The 24,578-nt window shown below is 39.6% G+C and overlaps 1 protein-coding gene across 2 annotated transcripts in view; it reads right to left on the bottom strand.

The window, feature by feature from the left end:
* cttnbp2nla (CTTNBP2 N-terminal like a) overlaps positions 1 to 24,578 on the bottom strand; it is a 60,764-nt gene that overhangs the window by 25,743 nt on the left and 10,443 nt on the right. For both annotated transcript variants that reach the window (XM_062038262.1, XM_062038263.1), the window contains exon 2: positions 19,980 to 20,084. In XM_062038262.1, coding sequence (XP_061894246.1) covers positions 19,980 to 20,084 — 105 coding nt within the window. The remainder of the gene's footprint in view (positions 1 to 19,979; positions 20,085 to 24,578) is intronic.

Below are 24,578 nucleotides of genomic sequence, written 5' to 3'. Positions count from 1 at the left end.
CAGCCTCCTTAGCAGAACCTCCAGGTTCTGTTCTTCCCTCAGGCCGTAAGACTCTTGAACGCATCATAATAATCCCCTCAATTCCCCCCCAAAACGGATTAACTCGCTGGAATATTAAGACAATATAACATACATCCATAAACGTGGATGCATATGCAAAAGTGAAATATATTTATCTGTACAGTAATCTATTTATTTATATCTGCACCTTATTGCTCTTTTATCCTGCACCACAACGAGCTAATGCAACAACATTTCGTTCTTATCTGTACTGTAAAGTTCAAATTTGAATGACAATAAAAGGAAGTCTAAGTCTAAGTCTAAGTATAAATCTATCCCCGGGGAATGTCATCAGCCGATGATGTCAACATAGCCACACAAGTTTAGTTAGCGCTCTGTGATCCCGGCGCCGCTATAAATGGTTTGCGTTATCGCTTATAATAACAATACAACTAATAGCTGGTTAATATTCAAGTCACAAAATGTAAATGGGGTATTGTTGGCAGGTTTTGGGTGGCGGAATAGAGGACCGTGCATAGGCTCCATTGTAAGCGCACTTTTGCTCGCATTCATTTACGAGTTAGAATGCATTAAAAAAAACACACATCTGAATTCTTATCTTACATAATGATTGTAAACGATAGCCACAATTCAAAAAAAAAAAAGTGCAGTTCCCCTTATTAACCACTGTTTAGACCTGGGCCGATAACGAGTCAATTAATTGAACGATAAATTAAAATGATAAATCGCCGTGTTTGTTTGTTTTCTTTATCACTTAAATTTCAAACAGGGTAAAAGAGGTTTCACTCTGTGAAAGTAACGCTAGTAGATTTTTAAGACCTTTCAAAATCGTATTTAAGACCTTCCATGAGATTTTAGACATTTTAAAACTATACATTCAAATAGTTGGATTTAAGACATTTTAAGACCCCGTGGATACCCTGGTAATATTTCATTTTGGATTTTTATTAAGGATCCCTATTAGCTGGTTGCCACAACAACCCACTAGTCTTCCTGGGGTCCACTAACTCAATACAATTACAAGTAAAAGTATATCATTATAACTACACAATACAGAAAAAAATAAAAGCATCAATAAGCAAACAAGCAAACAATTAACAGTCACAGAATAATAATTACCATATAAATATAACTACACAATATAAAACCAAACAAAATCATCAACAAGCAAACTCATTTAAAGACTCAGATAAAATATTACTTTCTTTTCAAAAACCTGTTTACTTTCAATGCCGGTGAGAATTGGAGGCAGGTTATTCCAGAGCGATACAGATCTATAAATAAAAGATTTCCGCAAAGCATTCTTCCTGGGACGAGGGAGTACAAAATGCCCCTCACTAGACGCCCTGGTATTATGATTATGTATAGTGCTACTGTGAACTATTTGGGCCATGAGAAAAGCTGATTTGAACAATATTAGAGTATTAGCTGACAACCTGTTCTGCACTGTTAGCCAAGAAAAAGAAGCATGCATTTGGTTAACATTGGTTCTTAGTAATTTGTAACTATAATTATTTGATACATACAAAATGTTTGTTTAAATAAGTACACTTATTACAAATGTCTAGCTTCTGTGCTATTGTGTGCTTAGCTGTTGTGTAGCTGCTGTGCACCTTTTGTAAACGACTATAGTAAAATACAAGAAAAGACCAACATCGTGTGCTCGAAGGACATTTAGTTAACTGGCTTTCGAGTAAATGCGCTTGTATCGGACATTTCAGATGCAAGTCGATACAAGCAGATTTTGTTTTTGCTGATATCCTAACAATATTTGATACCAATATTAGATCGGGACACACCTAGTTATGACTCCGATTTTGCAGTGCAAACAAGCGAAAACACGGAAGCTAAATACTTGTTGCTCACTCAGCTACATTCGGAGCAGAAAGCGAATATTGCGAAATGAAATGCTGCAAGGTTTTGAATTTATAGGAAGGAAGGAGGCAATGGCTGATCCGCTAAAGACTGTAGGGGTTAATGAGGTAGTTGGATATCACTAAATACTGTAAATCCGGAACTTGTTTTTTTGTTATGGCTGACTCCATAGACTTAAAGGCCTACTGAAATGAATTTTTTTTATTTAAACGGGGATAGCAGATCTATTCTATGTGTCATACTTGATCATTTCGCGATATTGCCATATTTTTGCTGAAAGGATTTAGTATAGAACAACGACGATAAAGATCGCAACTTTTGGTATCTGATAAAAAAAGGCTTGCCCCTACCGGAAGTAGCGTGACGTAGTCAATTGAACATATACGCAAAGTTCCCTATTGTTTACAATGATGGCCGCATGAAGTGAGAGAGATTCGGCCCGAGAAAGCGACAATTTCCCCATTAATTTGAGCGATTTGTGGATGAGTAAAGTGCAAGTGAAGGACTAGTGGGGAGTTGAAGCTATTCAGATAGGGAAGATGCTGTGAGAGCCGGGGGTGACCTGATATTCAGCTGGGAATGACTACAACAGTAAATAAACACAAGACATATATATACTCTATTAGCCACAACACAACCAGGCTTATATTTAATATGCCACAAATTAATCCTGCATAAAAACACCTACGTGTTTGTTATGCTAGCTCCTAGCTCCTCTGCTAGCTCCTAGCTCCATAGAACGCGCCAATACAATTCAAACACCTGATCAACACACACAATCACTCAGCTTAAAAGACCGTTCACCTAACCCAAGGTTCATAAAGCTTATATATTTTTAAAAAGTTACGTACGTGACGCGCACATACGGTCAAGCTATCAAATGTTTAGCAGCCAAGGTTGCATACTCACGGTACCTGATATTCAGCTGGGAATGACTATAACAGTAAATAAACACAAGACATATATATACTCTATTAGCCACAACACAACCAGGCTTATATTTAATATGCCACAAATTAATCCTGCATAAAAACACCTACGTGTTTGTTATGCTAGCTCCTCTGCTAGCTCCTAGCTCCATAGAACACGCCAATACAATTCAAACACCTGATCAACACACACAATCACTCAGCCCAAAAGACAGTTCACCTAACCCAATGTTCATAAAGCTTATATATTTTTAAAAAGTTACGTACGTGACGCGCACATACGGTCAAGCTATCAAATGTTTAGCAGCCAAGGCTGCATACTCACGGTACCTGATATTCAGCTGGGAATGACTAAAACAGTAAATAAACACAAGACATATATTTACTCTATTAGCCACAACACAACCAGGCTTATATTTAATATGACACAAATTAATCCTGCATAAAAACACCTACGTCTTTGTTATGCTAACTCCTAGCTCCTATGCTAGCTCCTAGCTCCATAGAACACGCCAATACAATTCAAACACCTGATCAACACACACAATCACTCAGCCCAAAAGACCGTTCACCTAACCCAAGGTTCATAAAGCTTATATATTTTTAAAAAGTTACGTACATACGCAAAAAACAGTTGCACACATACGGTCAAGCGATCAAATGTTTAGAAGCCAAAGCTGCATACTCACGGTAGCACGTCTGCGTCTTTGTCATCCAAATCAAAGTAATCCTGGTAAGAGTCTGTGTTGTCCCAGTTCTCTACAGGCGTCTGTGTATCGAAGTCAAAAGTCCTCCTGGTTAGAGTCTCTGTTATCCGAGTTCTTCCATCTTGACTGCATCTTTCGGGAATGTAAACAAAGACGCGCCGGCTGTGTACTGTTGTTGCTGACTTCGTTCGAAAAATACGTCCGTTTCGCACCGACAACTTTCTTCTTTGCTTGCTCAGCTTCTTTCTCCATAATGCAATGAACATAATTGCAACAGATTCACGAACACAGATGTCCAGAATACTGTGGAATTATGAAATGAAAACAGAGCTTTTTCGTATTGGCTTCAATGTGGAAGGCATACCCGTCGCCGGGCTACGTCACGCGCATACGTCATCCTCAGAGGCGTTTCGAACCGGAAGTTTAGCGGCAAATTTAAAATGTCACTTTATAAGTTAACCCGGCCGTATTGGCATGTGTTATAATGTTAAGATTTCATCATTGATATATAAACTATCAGACTGCGTGGTCGGTAGTAGTGGGTTTCAGTAGGCCTTTAAAGAGCACAGATGGCGCGTTATACGAGTCGCTTATGATGAAGTTTTGAGTTGTATCCTTTAATGTCCGTGTAATTAAAACGTGCAGTAAACTAGTTTAAAGCCTTGAAGTTGACGCTGGTGCATTTCTTTTTAGCTGATGCTTCTGCGGCCAACATGGCGATGTAAAGAAAACTAGTCATGTGACGTGACGCCCAGAGCTTCTTAATTCCTTCACAGTAGCCCCTGCGGACTTGTCGGCCAAATACAAAGCGTTGCCAGGGGAAAGAAGAAAAAAAAACGGAAAAAAACCCCATCAACTTCTGTTTCGAAGTACAGAAAAGCCGAGAAGTGAGCAGCTGCAAGAGTGAGTCATTAAACGGAAAGGGAAAAAAAATGCAGCAGTATTTTTAGGATTTCATCGATAGTTCTGCAAACGCAAATATTGAGGATGGCACAAAGAGATATGATGAACCTTTTAGTCGATGCTTTCACTCCATCCTGGAATATTGTACGGTTTAAAAACAAAGAGCCTTTAAAGGGGACAGTGCGTTGCCATGGTGATTTGTGGTTGAGATAGTATTCACCCACGTTGACTAGAAGTACTTTTTGACTGTGTAGAAAATCCTGAAAGCATTCGGGATGATGATTTTTTTTCTGCTGATAATAATTAATGTGAGCATTAAGGACCCAAAAAAAAATAAAAAAAATCCTTAAAAGGGAACTGTACTTTTTTATTTTATTTTGCCCATCCTTCACAATCATTATGTAAGACAGGAACACATGTTTTTCTATTTTTTTTTTTGCATTCTAAATAGTAAATAAATGCAATCAAAAGTCTGCTTGTAATGGACCTTTCAGGAGTCGCTCTATTCTGCCAACAAAGCCCTTCAAAAACCTCCAAACACCTCCATTAAAGGCCTAGTGAAAGCCACTACTACCGACCACGCAGTCTGATAGTTTATATATCAATGATGAAATCTTAACATTGCAACACATGCCAATACGGCCGGGTTAACTTATAAAGTGACATTTTAAATTTCCCGCGAAACTTCCGGTTGAAAACGTCTATGTATGATGACGTATGCGCGTGACGTCAATGGTTGAAACGGAAGTATTCGGACACATTGTATCCAATACAAAAAGCTCGGTTTTTATCGCAAAATTCCACAGTATTCTGGACATCTGTGTTGGTGAATCTTTTGCAATTTGTTTAATGAACAATGAAGACTGCAAAGAAGAAAGCTGTAGGTGGGATCGGTGTATTAGCGGCTGGCTGCAGCAACACAACCAGGAGGACTTTGACTTGGATAGCAGACGCGCTATCCGACGCTAGCCGCCGACCGCATTGATGATCGGGTGAAGTCCTTCGTCGCTCCGTCGATCGCTGGAACGCAGGTGAGCACGGGTGTTGATGAGCAGATGAGGGCTGGCTGGCGTAGGTGGATAGCTAATGTTTTTAGCATAGCTCTGTGAGGTCCGGTTGCTAAGTTAGCTTCAATGGCGTCGTTAGCAACAGCATTGTTAAGCTTCGCCAGGCTGGAAAGCATTAACCGTGTAGTTACAGGTCCATGGTTTAATAGTATTGTTGATTTTCTGTCTATCCTTCCAGTCAGGGCTTTATTTCTTTTGTTTCTATATGCAGTTAAGCACGATGCTATCACGTTAGCTCCGTAGCTAAAGTGCTTCGCCGATGTATTGTCGTGGGGATAAAAGTCACTGTGAATGTCCATTTCGCGTTCTCGACTCTCATTTTCAAGAGGATATAGTATCCGAGGTGGTTTAAAATACAAATCCGTGACCCACAATAGAAAAAGGAGAGAGTGTGGAATCCAATGAGCCAGCTTGTACCTAAGTTACGGTCAGAGTGAAAAAAGATATGTCTTGCACTGCATTCTAGTCCTTCACTCTAACGTTCCTCATCCACGAATCTTTCATCCTCGCTCAAATTATTGGGGTAATCGTCGCTTTCTCGGTCCGAATCGCTCCAGCTGCATTGAAAACAATGGGGAAATGTGAGGAGCCTTTCAACTGTTGACGTCACGCTACTTCCGGTACAGGCAAGGCTTTTTTTTTTTATCAGCGACCAAAATCCTTTGGTAAATCCTTTCAGCAAAAATATGGCAATATCGCGAAATGATCAAGTATGACACATAGAATGGATCTGCTATCCCCGTTTAAATAAAAAAAATTCATTTCAGTAGGCCTTTAAGGTTGTACGTACATGATGTAATGTAGTAACCAGTACATTTATAATGACATTTAATATTTACATATTTTGATCATTTTAAGCATACGCGGCGTATTAATTTAAAAAACGCATCTTTTTTTTCCCTCCAACATCATCACTGATTATTACTCACTGCAGACTTTACGAGAGCAAAACATAATCAAACATCACTTACTGTACAATGTCTGCAGTCATTAGGATGCCGACTGCTAGGATGTTCATATATTCCCATTTAGATGAAAAATGACTCATTATACTTGCGAAGAAAAGGGGGGTAATTGGCTGTCAAAGTGTACCAACTTGTCGGATTACATCCTCATCCTTCTACTAACCGGGTGAGAGGTATGATTTATGATCTACAATAAACTTCCACGAGCAGGAAAACGAGGAAAAAGCAGACCATTCGATGACGTCAACATAGGCACACACGGAAGTGACCAGAGCACTGCTATGAATAGTTTGTCTATGTTAGTGCTTATAAAAATGTCAAGTCACAAAATGTAAATGGAGTGTTGTTGACGCTTTTCGGGTGTTTTTTTTATTGGGTTTTATGGGAGGAATATATGACCTCCCATTGGCTACGCTCTAAGCGGACTTTCATTTACGAGTTAGAGTGCAAAAAAAAAAATACATCAGTCATGTCTTTCATAAGGATTGACAATGATGGGCAAAATTAAAAAAACAAGTGCATTTCTTCTTTAAAGGGGAACTGCACTTTTTAAAATTGTATTTTGCCTATCATTCACAATCTTTGTGAGACAAGCACATATTTTTTTAATGCATTGAAACTCGTAAATGAACGTTACCAAAAGTTAAGTAAAGTCAATGATATTTATGAGGCGCTTTTTTTTTATTTATCTCAAAGCGCTTTACATAGTGAAATCTACCTTTATAAGCTCCATTTAAACCAGTGTGGGTGCCACCGGGAGAGGGTGGGTAAAGTGTCTTGCCCAATAGCACAACAGCAGTGACTTGAATGGCGGAAGTGGGAATCAAACCTGGAACCGTCAAGTTGCTGGCACGGCCGCTCTACCAATCGCGTCATCTAACAATGGAACCAACGGGAGTCATTACGTCTATTCCGCCTATGAAGAGTTCTAAAAAACCTCCATCAACGTTTTGTATACACGCTGTAAGTATACTGTATATGTAATAACAGGCAACTCATGATAATAGATAGTATTTACCTATTTTGCTCATTTTAAGCATACAGACGCATCACACCGTTCGCTATTTCCTTCAACATCAACAACACTACTGATCATGACACACTTCCAGATAGCCAACGATTACTACTTTGGGACAAATTATGATCCTGAACCTTATATTTTTGAGCCTGAATCTAAGGAGGATGAGCTACAAGTTTTAGAAGCTGAGTGATTAGCTGATCCGGCAAGTAGCAGTATTGCTAAGTGCTAAACAAGAAATACAAACTACGAATACGAACATCAAAAAACAATCACTTACTGCACAATGTTTCCTCTCACTGGGATGCCGACTGATGGGATGTTTATATCTTTCCGTTTAGATTAAGAAATAATCATAATCCTCACGCAGTTCAAAAACAAAACAAAAAAACAACCCCTTTTCTAAGTCTTTCTTGCCATCTCCGGGTATAAGTTGAATGTCAAAGTTGACCAACTTCTCGGTTTTTGGCCACAACCTTCTTCTATCCAGGTGAGGGTCATGATTTATAATCTACAATGAACTTTCACCAACTCAGATGGGATGCAGCAGCTCACTGGCTCAATATGTCAATAGCTGCATAACCTGTGATCAATACGCCGCTAAAAGTAGTTCCTCTGCATTAGCGCTTATATTAACAGTATCGCTAAAACTTGGTTAATATTCAAGTCACGAGATGTAAATGGAGTATTGTTTGCAGTTTTGGCGTGTTTTTAGAGGGCTTTATGGGCGCAATAGCTTACTCTCAAACTTGCCATATATTACGACTTAGAATGCAAAAAAAAAAGAAGAAGAACATGTTCTTGTCTTGCATTTGAGATTGTGAATGATAGGCAAAAATCCAAAAATAGTACAGTTCCCCTTTCACAGCATTTTACCAGAATGAGACAGGAAGTTGATAGCGTCCAGTGTGAGACAGTTTTTTACAGTATTTCAGGGGACAATGTTGTTAGAAACTAGCCTTGGATAAGAGTGGTCAGTGTTCAACTTCAACTGAAAATTAAAAACTAAAAATCTGGAAGAATAGTGGTGCTAGAGTCATGGTATGGGGTTGCGTGAGGTCGGCCGGTACTGAGGAGCTACAGTGTATTTATTTTAGGGAAAGAGCAATTCCACCATTTACTGTGACACTAACGCAGAACATGATCTCCTTGGGAAACTAGTTTTCCAACATAAGGAGTTCAAACACCTCCAAGATGACAAGTGTGTGTTGCTGATAGTGAAGGTGACGGAGTGGTCAAGTATGTCTCCTCCACATTTGAACCAAACTGAGCACCTGTGGGACATACTGGTGTCTAACATCCATCACGGATGTCATCATGGAGGAGTAGAAGATGACTTCAGTCACAACATGTGAAGCTACGCTCAATTCCATGTCTTAAAAAGATTAGTGCAGGATAACAGTGTTGCTGACAGTGAACTATTTTGCAGGCTTTACGGGGGATGGTTGCAGCCTAAAATGCTTGATTTTCATGCAACTAATTTTTCAAAAAGTTGGGGAAAAAGTTGCAATGTTTTGAGGTTATTTTTTGTAATCCAAACCCCCCCCAAAAGGCACAGGGGTTCAACAAATCCAACACATATAAGCGTTGTTTAAAACATATTCACTAGTTGTATTACCACACAGTAACGCAACCTAACTTAGTAGACACTAGAGGGCAGTAAAAGCACATTCTCTAAGCCAGTGTTTTTCAACCTTTTGTGAGCCAAGGCAGATTTTTTGCGATGAAAAAATCCGGAGGCACACCACCAGCAGAAATCGTTAAAAAAACTAAACTCAGTTGACAGTAAAAATTTGTTGTCGCAATTGTTGGATATGACTTTAAACCATAACTAAGCATGCATCAATATAGCTCTTGTCTCAAAGTAGGTGTACTGTCACCTGACTTATTTTGAGTTTTTGCCCTTTTCCTGTGTGTAGTGTTTTAGTTCTTGTCTTGCGCTCCTATTTTGGTGGCTTTTTCTCTTTTTTTGGTATTTTCCTGTCGCAGTTTCATGTCTTCCTTTGAGCGATATTTCCCGCATCTAGTTTGTTTTAGCAATCAAAAATATTTCAGTTGTTTTTATCCTTTGTGGGGACATTGTTGACTGTCATGTCATGTTTGGATGTACTTTGTGGACGCTGTCTTTGCTCCACAGTAAGTCTTTGCTGTTGTCCAGCATTCTGTTTTTGTTTACTTTGTAGCCAGTTCAGTTTTAGTTTCGTTCTGCATAGCCTTCCCTAAACTTCAATGCCTTTTCTTAGGGGCACTCACCTTTTGTTTATTTTTGGTTTAAGCATTAGATACCTTTTTACCTGCACGCTGCCTCCCGCTTTCCGACATCTACAAAGCAATTACCGTATTTTTCGGACTATAAGTCGCAGTTTTTTTCAAAGTTTGGCCGGGCTCCAGTGCGACTTGTATATGTTTTTTTCCTTTTTTATTATGCATTTTCGGCAGGTACCACTTATACTCCGGTGCGACTTATACTCCGAAAAATACGGTAGCTACCGGCTGCCACCTACTGATATGGAAGAGAATAACATGGTTACTCTGCCGAGCTCTAGACAGCACCGACATATACACACACACACACACATATACATATATATATATATAAACATATGTATGTATACACACACACACACAGTACAGGCCAAAAGTTTGGACACACCTTCTCATTCAATGCGTTTTCTTTATTTTCATGACTATTTACGTTGTAGATTGTCACTGAAGGCATACAAACTATGAATGAACACATGTGGAGTTATGTACTTAACAAAAAAAAGTTAAAATATCTGAAAACATGTTTTATATTCTAGTTTCTTCAAAATAGCCACCCTTTGCTCTGATTACTGCAATAAAGAGTCACAATATTGTTGCTGTTCCTGGTTTGTCAGGACAAAAAACAAACATAACAGAGTCGCTGAGTCATATTGTGTGGTTAAATATTCACACTATATTAGGACACATTCACTTAGGGTTGTACGCCCTTCTGTTTCTTGCTATGTACACAGTAATGGCTTAGTGTGTGTTGGTTCATTTTCAGCAGGAGGTAAAACATTATGGCTACAAGGGATGTCCCAATAGCCATATTTTGGTACCGGTGCCAAAACGCATTTTGTTACCTTTCAAAACAAAAGGGTACCAGAAAAAAATGTCATTATTGGCTTTATTTTAACAGAAAATCTTATTATACAATACATGTATGTTTCTTATTGCAATCGAAGAACAACGTTGTCATTAAATAAGATCGTAAACATACTAGAAAACTTCTCTTTTAGTGCTATTGTTTTTTCCAATCTAAGCAGTGGCGGGCCGTGAGTTTCCCACCTAGGCCTTCAGTGATGTCCGACTTCAATGACTACCTCTCAAAATACCATCATTTATGTCACCACATGACCACTGCTGGATAAATACTATACAGGAACACATTTACGCACTATTGGGCTATGTACAAAACGACTTATCTTCTGGCGCATTTAAAAATCAATAAACCCGCATCAGCAATTAAAACATATCTTATGTGGTACTGTCAAAATTAAAATTGCAAAAAACATTTTAAACGTGAAAAAATAAAGAAATAAAATATCTGAACTCACATCGCCGGGACAGCTGAGCTCGCTTACGGGGTTGACCGACCCGGTCTCACAAGATGTAGTTTCTCTTTAAATATCCTTCTTGAAAATGGCCTTGCAAATATATGTGTTGTCTTGTCTAATCATAAAAGATGCAGACGAGGCGTGTTGGCTGACTTCTTAAAGTTTACTCCACAGCGTGCTCGTCAATAACATCCAGCTGCCGGCATGTGTACATTAAACAACCTAAACGGCGCTACTGCGCATGTTCTTCACTACTGTGGCATTCTGGGTGATAGAGTTCTTATGTTACCTAGCTCATAACATCACTATATATATCTGCCTTAGGCCATCTAGAACAGTGGTCCCCAACCTTTTTATAGCTGCGGACCGGTCAACGCTTGAAAATGTGTCCCACGGACCGGGGGGCGGGGGGGTGAAGGGTGAAATTTTTTTTTTTTTTTTTTTTTTTTTTTTTTTTTTTTCCATTAAGAAATACAATCATGTGTGCTTACGGACTGTATCCCTGCAGACTGTATTGATCTATATTCATATATAATGTATTTATTGTGTTTTTTATGTTGATTTAATTTTAAAAAAAAATATATATATATATTTTTTTTTATTTCTTGTGCGGCCCGGTACCAATCGGTCGGGCCGCGGCCCGGTGGTTGGGGACCACTGATCTAGAAGGCCTTACTGACAACGTGTGATCTGATTGGCTATTGCAACTGTCTATCAACTGTATGTCCCCGTTCCCTTACAGTGCACAGACGCCAGCATTGCTGAATCTGAAGGCTCTAGGCAGAATCTGTACAGCATGGCAACATAAGCTAGCTGAATTCTGATTGGATAAAAACTCTATAACCTAAAAACAACAGCGCTGCAAGGAGCATAATATGACATGAAGAGAATATGACTACTTTTAGATATTTAGGGAAAGTAAATGAAAAATTACTTTTATCTTTAATTATGACCATGATTTCTGGTTATGTTAGGCCAGCACACGGCACACCACTGAATCTAAGAATATAATAAAAATAATACGATTGTTTAACTGCATAAACTAGTGTGTCAAAAATTCTGCTTGTACGAAAATATTAATGTTCAGTTAACATTGTTCATTATTGTTATTGTAATTTTTTTAAATTAATTCATAAGTGAGCATTATTTTTTATATATAATATTATTAATTATTACTTTAAAAATGTTGACTTTTTCTCATTCCATTCTGATTTTGTGCTCTTTTTTTCTTACATTTTTACTGTTGTTTTATATAATTATAATTATAGTCATTATTTCTTAAAGACACAACTTTTTAAATGTTATGTATGGCATGTATATTTGCACAAAATATTGGATCGATATCGCCGATACCAGCCTGAATTTTCCTTGGTATCGGATTGGAAAGAAAATAAGTGGTGTCACACAACACTAGTCTCAACTTTGTGTCTGCTTGTAAGTACCGTGTGCGTGTGTGTTGCTTAACATGCGCCTCTGCTCGTTTTACCAGCCATGTCACAACATAATGACGCCGCGCCGTCTTGGCCATAAAAAAAAGAAGTGCTTGTTCTATTCAGAGGCAGTTCGGTGCCAGTTTTAATTCATTATTTACGCCGTACTTTATTACTATCGGTATACCGTACAACCCTAATGGCTATAAAAGCTGTACATTGACTACTCTAAAGCAGTATAGTGGAATGGTTTGGAATTTGTCCTATTGGTGACGTTTTTGCCATTGGTGATGTCGGCGGGTTATCAATGTATGGTAGAAATTTAGCCGTAGTGCTTGGCGCGCGTCCGTCATTGTAGTCAGATGTTGGAGTCAAAAGGTGCTTTGTTTTTTCATCTTGTTGTGGGGCAGACTGGCTCGTACATGCACATGCGTCCTCCGCAGTTGCCATTTTTATTACAAAAGTAGCGTATAGTTCTAACTTATATCTGTCAGTATATTCACTATGGAAGTGCTAAAAAGTACAACAAAGATGGCGGGGAGAAGACACGGTTGAAGCGGAGGTCCACAAAAAGGCGCTTCCTGAAGAGACAGTCAGAAAGTGGATTTGAGATGGTCTGTAAAACATAATCTACGCAACATTTTGAACAAACAACCACCATTACATGTTATGTAGACCGCCAGGAAGTGTTTTAAATGTAGAAAAAAAATCATAATATGACCTCTTGAATATTTGGTGCCTTTCACACCTTGCACTTGGGAGTCCAATTGAATAGGCTCCTTACATTTACAAGAATACACAGAGTAATCCCTTCAAGATGCAAGAAGAGCTCCATGCTCAAGACAACAAGCTAAGTGTGGAACACTTTTCATCACGAGAGTACTTTCCATGGACTTTAAAGAGATGAAACCCTCCACAGAGTCAACAACAGTGCTGCATTGATGCCAGCCCAGGTCTGAATGGGTTAACAGTTTTCTTCTGCCGAGTGAAGCCTGATGTTTATTTGTTCACTCCTCTACTCCTCAAACTGCTCACGTTGAGTCATCGGACACCCGGCGCGCTGGAACTCCTCTGGCCTTAGATGGCCAGATCCCGGGAGAGAAGCAGGAATGCGGTCTAGAAGTCTAGACAAAACACAGCAGAACGTTCTGCAGAAAGACTTTGCGCTCTCGTTAAAACGAACATAGCAGAATTTTAATAAACGGTTCCGCAGAGGTGCTTCGTTTTTTATTAGGTAACAAAGCCTTTTTTTTTTTATATAAATACCCGTGCAGCGTTTGCATGAGCGTGTGAGTCTGCAGCAGAGCAAAGGACTGTGGGAAACAAGCCCAGAATCCTTTAATTGAAATGCAGCATTAATCCTTGCAAAGTAGTAGAGGGCCGCTCTGCGTCAACACAACAGCGGCTTTGTTCCGAGTTCACCGGGCCAAGATTAAGCTCATAAGCGGGAGGCAATTTATTTTGTGGTTATGAGACAAAAGTCCCAGAGGACGCGCAATTTGATTGGGCGATCTGCAACCGAGAGCAGGGATACGCAGGAAAAAACAGGAAGTAGCAGCCATTTATAGGGCTACTTAGCTTAATTGTCTTGGCTTGAGCCGTCAGGCTTGCTTACAGAAACAGGATGCAAGTGCTTAAACATACTGAAACATGCTGCAACATACCAAAATATACTGAAACAGGCTGAAACATGCAGGAACATGCTGAAACATACCTAAATATACTGAAACATGCTGAAACATACCGAAATATATTGAAATATACCAAAATACACAGAAAAATACCGAAATATACAGAAACATACCGAAATATACTGAAACATGCTGAAACATGCAGGAACATGCTGAAACATACCTAAATATACTGAAACATACCCAAACATACTGAAAAATGCTGAAACATACGGAAATATACAGACACATACTGAAACATACCGAAATATACAGAAACATACTGAAACATGCTGAAACATACGGAAATATACTGAAACATGCTGAACCATGCTGAAACATGCCGCAACATACCAAAATATACTGAAACAGGCTGAAACACGCAGGAACATGCTGAAACATACCTAAATATACTGAAACATACCGAAACATACTGAAACATGCTGAAACATACCAAAATATACAAAAACATACTGAAACATACCGAAATATACTGAAATATACCAAAATACACAGAAACATACAGAAACATAGCGAAACATACCGAAATATACTGAAACATGCAGGAAAATGCTGAAACATACCTAGATGTACTGAAACATGCTGAAACATACCGAAACATACTGAAAAATGCTGAAACATAACGAATTATACAGACACATACTGAAACATACCGAAATATACAGAAACATGCTGAAACACACGGAAATATACTGAAACATGCTGAACCATGCTGAAATATGCCGCAACATACCGAAACATGACGAAATATACAGAAACATGCTGCAACATACCGAAATATACAGAAACATGCTCAAACATACCGAAATATACTGAAACATACAGAAACATGCGGCAACATACCTAACTATACAGAAACATGCTGAAACATACTGAAACATGCTGCAACATGCGGCAACATACAGAAACATGCTAAAACATACCAAAATATACAGAAACATGCTGAAACAAACTGAAACATACCAAAACATACAGAAACATGCCAAAATATACTGAAACACGCTGAAAAATACTGAAATATACTGAAACATGCTAAAACAAGTACTACGTTTACACTGCAGGCCAAAGTGGCCCAAATCTGATTTTTTTCCAAAAAAAAAAGAATTTTCCAGCTGACTGTTTACACTTCAAGTAAAATGGGATCTTTATCAGACTTCAGTATAAACGCGCAGGGGCCCCAATGTGGCCCCAATGCTGACATTACCTGCATGCGCAGATCGCTAAAGTGATAATAAACGGAAGTTGACCGGATTCTTTAAATGAACAAGGAAGTCACTACTACTACTACAAAATAAAATAAGTCGCCTCACCTTCAAAATTAGTGTTTTTTAGCATTTTAACATGAACATAAATTAAAGTACTATAATCTATGAATGGATATATAAAGTATAATGTATTTGTGAGGCATCTAGTCTTTTTATGGCTTTTAAGTAGAGGTGACACAAACAGCAGTGTGGATCTACGTTAGCTTTATTTTTCCGCTCACTTACGTAAACAACTTAAGCAACGTACGTAAACATGTAAGCAAATACGCCACAGTGTCAATTCCTGTCCAACAATCGCTATTTCTTCGGAATCAAAATATATATTCATATATTATGTACAGACTATTTGTGCAATATCAGATTTTTAGCACTTTGAAGCGTTCAGACTGGCAAAAAAATCTGAGCTATGTCACTTTAGGGCAAGACAATCAGATTTGGTGTGCAGTGTAAACGGGGCCATACTGAAACATACCGAAACGGATACACGGCTTTGCTATAAACTTTTTTTCCTCCTAATTTTTGTCACTTTGTGGTGCTTCTCACTAGGGCGGGGGTCGGCAGCCCGCGGCTCTTTAGTGCCGTACTTGTGGCTCCCTGGAGCTTTTTCAAAAATGTATGAAAATGGCTACGATGGGGGAAAAATTAAATTTTTTGTTTTAATATGGTTTCTGCAGAAGGACAGACATGACAGAAATGTTCCTAATTGTTAGAAATACCACTGTTTATATTAAACATGCTTCACTGATGAGAGTATATGGCAAGTGTCGTTTTGTCCTATTACTTTCGGCGAGCCTTGAACTCACCGTAGTTTGTTTACATATACAACTTTCTCCGACGCTGCCACAGAAAGACGTGTTTTATGCCACTCCTTCTTTGTCTCATTTTGTCCACCAAACTTTTTAAGCTGTGTGTGAATGCACAAAGGTGAGCTTTGTTGATGTTACGGACTCGTGACAATTTTGCAATGTTAGCTCGATTTGTTGTGTAGCTAACTTAACCTTATAATGTAGGATAACCGTGTCACCGTCCTCCAGCAAAATAAAGAATGATTTTCTTAAAAACTATTTCTAATTTGATCAGTGCTTACTGTGTTTGGCAATGGACGAGTAAGTTAAATAATCCGTTATTACGTTCGCAATGTCGCACGTAGCGCAGCAGATAGTCTTTAGCCGCTGTTGTTTACAACTCGAAGCAGTTATTTTTATGATATAGAACAAAAAATTTAAATACATATACGTCCAGGATCTAGCATTAAAACGTTACAGACTAGGTAGAAGTTTGACAATCATTGGTACTTTAACTACTTTAACTTAACTTAACTTAACCTTAAACAGCGTATAGTACCAGACCTGTGCGTCAATGTGGCTTTGTTGCTGTCAATAAAACACTATATACAATAAAATGCTATATCATCTGCGATGTTGTGTTGTGGTGAAAGTTACTCAAAACAGATTGCTTGTGGCGGTCACCAATATCCATATAAAAACTACAAAACATTTCTGCCGGGCGGAGGCGAATGCTTACGGAGCGTAGGGGGCGTGGTGAGGAGAAGTTCATTTGCATCTAACAACTCCACCTCTCAAAACGAACTGTTTTGAAAGGAAGAAAAACAATGGCTTGAAAATAGTTCTGTAAAACAAAATTTAAGCACATTTTTCACCAAACAACCACCATTGTATGTTATGCAGACCACAATGAAGTTTTAAATGTAGAAAAAAAATCATGATATGACCCCTTTAAAGGCCTACTGAAATGATTTTTATTTTATTTACACGGGGATAGCAGATCCATTCTATGTGTCATACTTAATTATTTCGCGATATTGCCATATTTTTCCTGAAAGGATTTAGTAGAGAACATTGACGATAAAGTTCGCAACTTTTGGTCGCTGATAAAAAAAAGCCTTGCCTATACCGGAAGTAGCGTGATGTCACAGGAGGAAGGGCTGCTCACATTTTCCCATTGTTTACAATGCAGCGAGAGAGATTTTGACCGAGAAAGCGACGATTACCCCATTAATTTGAGCGAGGATGAAAGATTTGTGGATGAAGAACGTTAGAGTGAAGGACTAGAATGCAGTGCAAGACATATCTTTTTTCGCTCTGACCGTAACTTAGGTACAAGCTGGCTCATTGGATTCTACACTCTCTCCTTTTTCTATTGTGGATCACGGATTTGTATTTTAAACCACCTCGGATACTATATCCTCTTGAAAATGAGAGTCGAGAACGCGAAATGGACATTCACAGTGACTTTTATCTCCACGACAATACATCGGCGAAACACTTTAGCTACGGAGCTAACGTGATAGCATCGGGCTCAAATGCAGATAGAAACAAAATAAATAAACCCCTGACTGGAATGATAGACAGAAGATCAACAATACTATTAAACCATGGACATTAAAATACACGGTTAATGCTTTCCAGCCTGTAGAAGCTTAACAATGCTGTTGCTAACGACGCCATTGAAGCTAACTTAGCAACGGGACCTCACAGAGCTATGCTAAAAACATTAGCTCTCCACCTATGCCAGCCAGCCCTCATCTGCTCATCAACACCAGTGCTCACCTGCGTTCCAGCGATCGACGGAGCGACGAAGGACTTCACCCGATCACCGATGCGGTCGGCGGCCCGGAGACGGAGGAAGTCAAGGTGAGGTCGGCGGCTAGCGCGTCTGCTATCCATCTCAAAGTCCTCCTGGTTGTGTTGCTGTAGTCCGCCGCTAAAACACCGATCCCACCTACAGCTTTCTTCTTTGCAGTCTCCATTGTTCATTAAACAAATTGCAAAAGATTCACCAACACAGATGTCCAGAATACTGTGGAATTTTGGGATGAAAACAGAGCTTTTTTGTATTGGATTCGATGGTGTCCGAATACTTCCGTTCTCTCCATGACGTCACGCGCATACGTCATCATATCTAGACTAGGGCTGCAACAACTAAACGATTAAATCGATTAAAATCGATTATAAAAATAGTTGACGATTAATTTAGTCATCGATTCGTTGGATCTATGCTATGCGCAGAGGCTTTTTAAAGGAAAAGAAAAAAAAAAAAAAAGTTTTATTGTTTTTTTTTTTATTTATAAATAAACCTTTATTTATAAACTGCAACATGTACAAACAGCTGAGAAACAATAATCAAAATAAGTATGGTGCCAGTATGCTGTTTTTTTCAATAAAATACTGGAAAGGATAGAAATGTAGTTTGTCTATTTTATCCGATTATTAATCGATTAATCGAAGTAATAATCGACAGATTAATCGATTATCAAATTAATCGTTAGTTGCAGCCCTAATCCAGACGTTTTCAACCGGAAGTGTCACAGGAAATGTAAAATTGCACTTTATAAGTTAACCCGGCCGTATTGGCATGTGTTGCAATGTTAAGATTTCAGCATTGATATATAAACTATCAGACTGCGTGGTCGGTAGTAGTGGCTTTCGGTAGGCCTTTAATTCTGCGATTGAATAAACGCGCTCAGGTGCTGAAAGCAATGCACAGTAGGGCTGTGAATTTTTGGGCACCACAAGATTCGATTGGATTTGATACTTGGGGGTAACGATTCGATTCAGAATCGATTCAAAACGATTCTCGATTCAAAATCAATACCTTTTTAATAACATTGGGTGCCAGTTCTATGATTAACTACACAATGTCAATATTACTTAAAGAAAACTAGTTTTGTTTAGTAAAATGCTACCCAAACATTTAATAAAGTCAAATATAAACACGGCAACAAGAAAAATATCCAACATTTTTCTTTTCTAAATTAAATCTGTACAGCAGATATAGATAATCTAAATCAACATTATGATTTGCCTGAGTGCCTGGAACAAACAAATGAAAAGATTAAAACATTTTAAAAAATAATGGATTTTTGATTCTTTTGTAAATATCAAGATTCCTTTGAAAATCTTTGTTTTATGACACCCATAAAACTAGAGACAAAGACAACTAATACACACAGCCGGGCAATTTATCGACGACAGGAAAGTTATCAAGTTCATTCTCAGTCATTGTTCCATTGATTAAGGCCCACTGAGACACCCATCCATCAATTTTCTACCACTTGTCCCTTTTGGAGTTGCGGGGGGTGCTGGAACCTATCTCAGCGGCATTCGACAACATTCACACTCACATTCCCACACTAGGGCCAATTTAGTGTTGCCAATCAACCTATCCCCAGGTGCATGTCTTCGGAGGTGGGAGGAAGCCGGAGTACCCGGAGGGAACCCACGCAGTCACGGGGAGAACATGCAAACTCCACACAGAAAGATCCCGAGCCCGGGATTGAATTTAGGACCTTCCTATTGTGAGGCACATGAACTAACCCCTGTCCCACCGTGCTGCCCCCCACTGAGACATACACATTTTAAATCCCTAAACATCCCTAGATGAATACCAAACATCCATACTGATGTCTCGGTTTGTTCACAGGAAAGTTGTGCACAAACAAAGAAAGAATCCTTTGCGGAGTTCAACGAAATAAAACATCCACTTGGTTGTCATGACAACAGGTACCTTGAGCGTCTCAATGACCAGGTCTCTTGCTTCCAGCTCTCCTTCCAGGATGCTGAAGAGCATAAGCAACTCCGGCTTGGTCAAACTCTCCATGTTCAGCTGGGACTGTTGGGAGGACAAAAGGAAAGAAAAAAACAGTTTCACCAAGAGATGGAGAAAACCACAACGAAAGACTTATGTTTCAAATGTTGTACACCCATTGTTCTACAAAACCCCAAAACCAGTGAAGTTGGCACGTTGTGTAAATAGTAAATAATAACAGAATACAATGATTTGCAAATCCTTTTCAACTTATATTCAATTGAATAGACTGCAAAGACAAGATACTTAACGTTCGAACTGAGAAACTTTGTTATTTTTTGCAAATATTAGCTCATTTGGAATTTGATGCCTGCAACATGTTTCAAAAAAGCTGGCACGAGTGACAAAAAAGACTGGGAAAGTTGAGGAATGCTCATCAAACACTTATTTGGAACATCCCACAGGTGAACAGGCTAATTGAGAACAGGTGGGTGCCATGATTGGGTATAAAAGCAGCTTCCATGAAATGCTCAGTCATTCACAAACAAGGATGGGGCGAGGGTCACCACTTTGTGAACAAATGCGTGAGCAAATTGTCCAACAGTTTAAGAACATTTCTCAACGACCTATTGCAAGGAATTTAGGGATTTCACCATTTAGGCTCCACCCACTACGAGTCGGTAGGAACAGGTACAGACTCATCGTCATCATTTCTACCAAATAAGATCACGATCCGAATTTGTGGAGCCGCGTTAACGTTTCGTGTTTTGTGGCGAATCATCGGAGCAATGTTTGGCGCCATGCCACGCCCACATCTTATGGCGTAGGCAAATTGTATTCGCAATTTATCATCACTTCTATGTGTAGTATCTGTCATTTTAACCGCGACTCACTTGGCCCAAGTCCCTAGGAGGAGTTTGTTTTAGTACAACCCCTTTTTTCCATCGAAAACAGGCCAAGGACCATCAGGGCCAAGTTTGGCGCCATGCCACGCCCACATCTTAAGGCGTAGGCCAAATATTTTCGCAATTCATTATCGCCTATATGTGTAGTATCTGTAATTTTAACCGCGACTCATTTGGTCAAAGTCCCTAGGAGGAATTGGTAAAAGTACGACCCCCTTTTTTCACCAAAAAATGGAAGACAAAAACCAAGATGGCCAACTTCCTGTTTGTTTACAGGTATGGGTTCCTAAGACTTTCACGTGCGTCCCGTCATGACAGACGTCTTCTACCATTTTATTGTCGATATGTGAAACTGGAAGGAGGGGCTAATTTTTTCTAACTTTAAAGGTGGCGCTGGAGAGCCAATTTTGAAATTTAGGGACTCCAAAAATATAAAACTATTTAAATATGGGGACTTTTTGAGCATGTTAAGGGACTCAAAAAGGCGTCCAAACGTAGAAAATAAATAACACAGCAATTTCAATGGGGCCCTTGTGGTGCTCTGCATCCCCCCTGCGAGGCCTGTTCCACAACTCGGGCCCTAATAAACTAAACTAAAACCATCAAAATGTGTACCCGGAGAGCGTATTTAAGGGTGAAAATTCAATGTATGCACTTCTAAGTAACAATAATAACACGGTAGACCAGGATTCGATGAGTTGGTCGACATATACGGGCTGTCGACATAAACAGGGGCGACTTAGGCTATGTCTACACTAAGCCGGATAACCCCTTAAACAAATAATTATTTAGCCTCGTTTCAGCCACACTAAACTATCGTATAAGGTCCCCTCCTCGGACATATTTTTACACGGGTAAGTGGGCCGTGTATTTCTTGAATCTCCGGCTCTTAGCTTTGTGTGGACTCATTGATCGTTTACAAACTGAGTTCGGAGAGGAAGTGACGCCAGAAAGACCGTGCCCCACACAGGAAGTGACGTCAGAAAGAACGAGCCACAGACAGCTTCATAATAAAGTGGTTTCGTAACTCGGAGCTAACCACTGGAAATATGGAGGTGAGTCATACAACTAGCAATTCTCTCAGAATAATACACAACTCACATAATGTTTTTTTCTGCAGTGACTGTGTCAGAGGTGGACATGCATTCTACTGAGGTGGCAAATTATGATGCGTTCAGTGTATCGCAACACCAAGCAAACAATCTGAAAATTCCCGTCATATCAATTCCTAGATATGGTCGAAATTATTTAAAAGCGCACTATGCATAATAAACGCAACATTATTAATATTGCTACTACGGATAATTTCAACAAAAACTCCTCAAAACAGCCCACTACCTATAATATGGGCTTTTTAAAAACATAAGATCATTGTCTCCTAAAACGTTATTAGTTAATGAGGTGATTAGAGACAACAATCTTAACGTCATTGGTCTCAGCGAAACCTGGCTCAAACCAGACGATTTTTTTGCGCTGAATGAGGCATCTCCTCTTAACTATACGAATGCGCATATTGCCCGTCCCCTTAAAAAGGGGTGGGGGTGGGGTCGCACTAATATACAATGAAAATTTAAACCTTACCCCTAACCTAAATAATAAATATAAATCGTTTGAGGTGCTTACTATGAGGTCTGTCACACCGCTGCCTCTCTACCTGACTGTTATCTACCGCCCCCCAGGGACCTATTCGGACTTTATCAGTGAATTCTCAGAGTTCGTTTTGTCATCTGTCCATTTGTCGAAGGAGAGACAACGAGAATGCTGGCTCCCGTGGATGTGATAAAAACGGTAGCGTGTGCTTTGTATTACCTGACCGTCGAGGGAAGACTACGGAAAACGGCAAATGCTTTTAGACTGGCAAAGCAGACTGTATCAGTTGTTGTCCGCCACGTATGTCGTGGACTCAACGTCTGGGTCCAGAGTATATAAAGTCACCAAAAAGGAATGGACAATGAAGATGAAGGCAAAAGAGTGTCCTGACCAGATATCTAGATCCCTAGTTTGATTGATGTAAAATGTTCTTTATCACATTGTTTACGTGTCTAATAAAGATTTGATTAATTTATGATGGCTCAGGTGTGATTCACTACAATAGGGCCCCACAGCACACTGGATTTCAGGTAATTGAAATACCACAACACTGGATATTGTTCAGATAAGTTAAATTTAATTTAAGAACTTGCATACAAAGCAACACCGGAGGTGATTATGACGTGCGCATTTTCCGCGCATGCATACTAGGTCGCTTTGCGCCGGCAGACCGAGGGGGGGGTATGGTCTTAAACGACCATTGTGTGTGTGTGGACAAGGATAAGGTTATGTGGGATTTACCCTGGATAACCTTATCCGGTTTAGTGTAAACGGGGCCTTAAACCGGTCAAACCGGGTATTATGATGTTGCACGGATGCCTCGTACTCGCTCCAGCTGAGCACATAAACACCTTGAACCACAACACGAGGAATTACGGACAAAAGGCATCATTTTGGTTTCTCTGCCTCACTCGTGTTGGTTCGCGTAAAACATTTCTGCGTGTGCATGAGCATGCGTGTGAAAAATGCAGCGTGGTCTCTTTGTAGTGTCGCTGCACTGTAATCTCACAGCTGTGTTGCTTCTGCAGCCCCGCGGCGTCCAAACACCCCACCGCACTCGCCGCCACTGAACACATGCCGGCTCCTCTTTGAAAAGAGCATGAAAAGCCGTCGACGTGATGGACTTTTCGGGGCTACGACCGCCGACAATGCTTACACAGGTGCGGCCTGCAGCGCTCCAGCAAGGTGCGATGAGGTTTTAAGGTGTGAAAACATCAACGTTTGACAAGGCCGGGGGGGGACGTTCTCAGGCCTCCCACCAACTTTTCACATCATGAAGTCTTCAGAAGAAAGTGGGGGCGGAGGTTACATAATGAGAGGCAGCAGCTAGCAGTTTTTCTTCTTTTCGCTTTGAAAGCTGCAATATTTCCCAAACATCTTTCATTCGGTTAAAACACAGAGCGAAAACATTGGGAGAACGGCTCATCTAAACGTGCAAAACTGATGTGTAAACATAGTGTGTATACTCCCCCACTTCCCCATTTTTGTATATATTGTTTTTCAAATCACCTGACATGTATACTGTGTATATGTACATTATTTATCTATTTTTTAACGTAATTTTTTATATACATGTTACAGGTTGTATATCTTTTATTATTGAATGTATCAAATGTGATGAATATTTAAAGGCCTACTGAAATGAGATTTTCTTATTTAAAGGCCTACTGAAAGCCACTACTACCGACCACGCAGTCTGATAGTTTATATATCAATGATGAAATCTTAACATTATAACACATGCCAATACGGCCGGGTTAACTTATAAAGTGACATTTTAAATTTGCCGCTAAACTTCCGGTTCGAAACGCCTCTGAGGATGACGTATGCGCGTGACGTAGCCCGGGGAACACGGGTATGCCTTCCACATTGAAGCCAATACGAAAAAGCTCTGTTTTCATTTCATAATTCCACAGTATTCTGGACATCTGTGTTCGTGAATCTGTTGCAATCATGTTCATTGCATTATGGAGAAGGAAGCTGAGCAAGCAAAGAAGAAAGTTGTCGGTGCGAAATGGACGTATTTTTCGAACGTAGTCAGCAACAACAGTACACAGCCGGCGCTTCTTTGTTTACATTCCCG

The sequence above is a fragment of the Entelurus aequoreus genome, linkage group LG26 (genome assembly GCF_033978785.1).
Source record: "Entelurus aequoreus isolate RoL-2023_Sb linkage group LG26, RoL_Eaeq_v1.1, whole genome shotgun sequence".
In the NCBI taxonomy this organism is placed as follows: Eukaryota; Metazoa; Chordata; class Actinopteri; order Syngnathiformes; family Syngnathidae; genus Entelurus; species Entelurus aequoreus.
The sequence above is the reverse complement of the archived record's forward strand: the minus strand, read 5'-3'. Positions and strand labels throughout refer to the sequence as shown.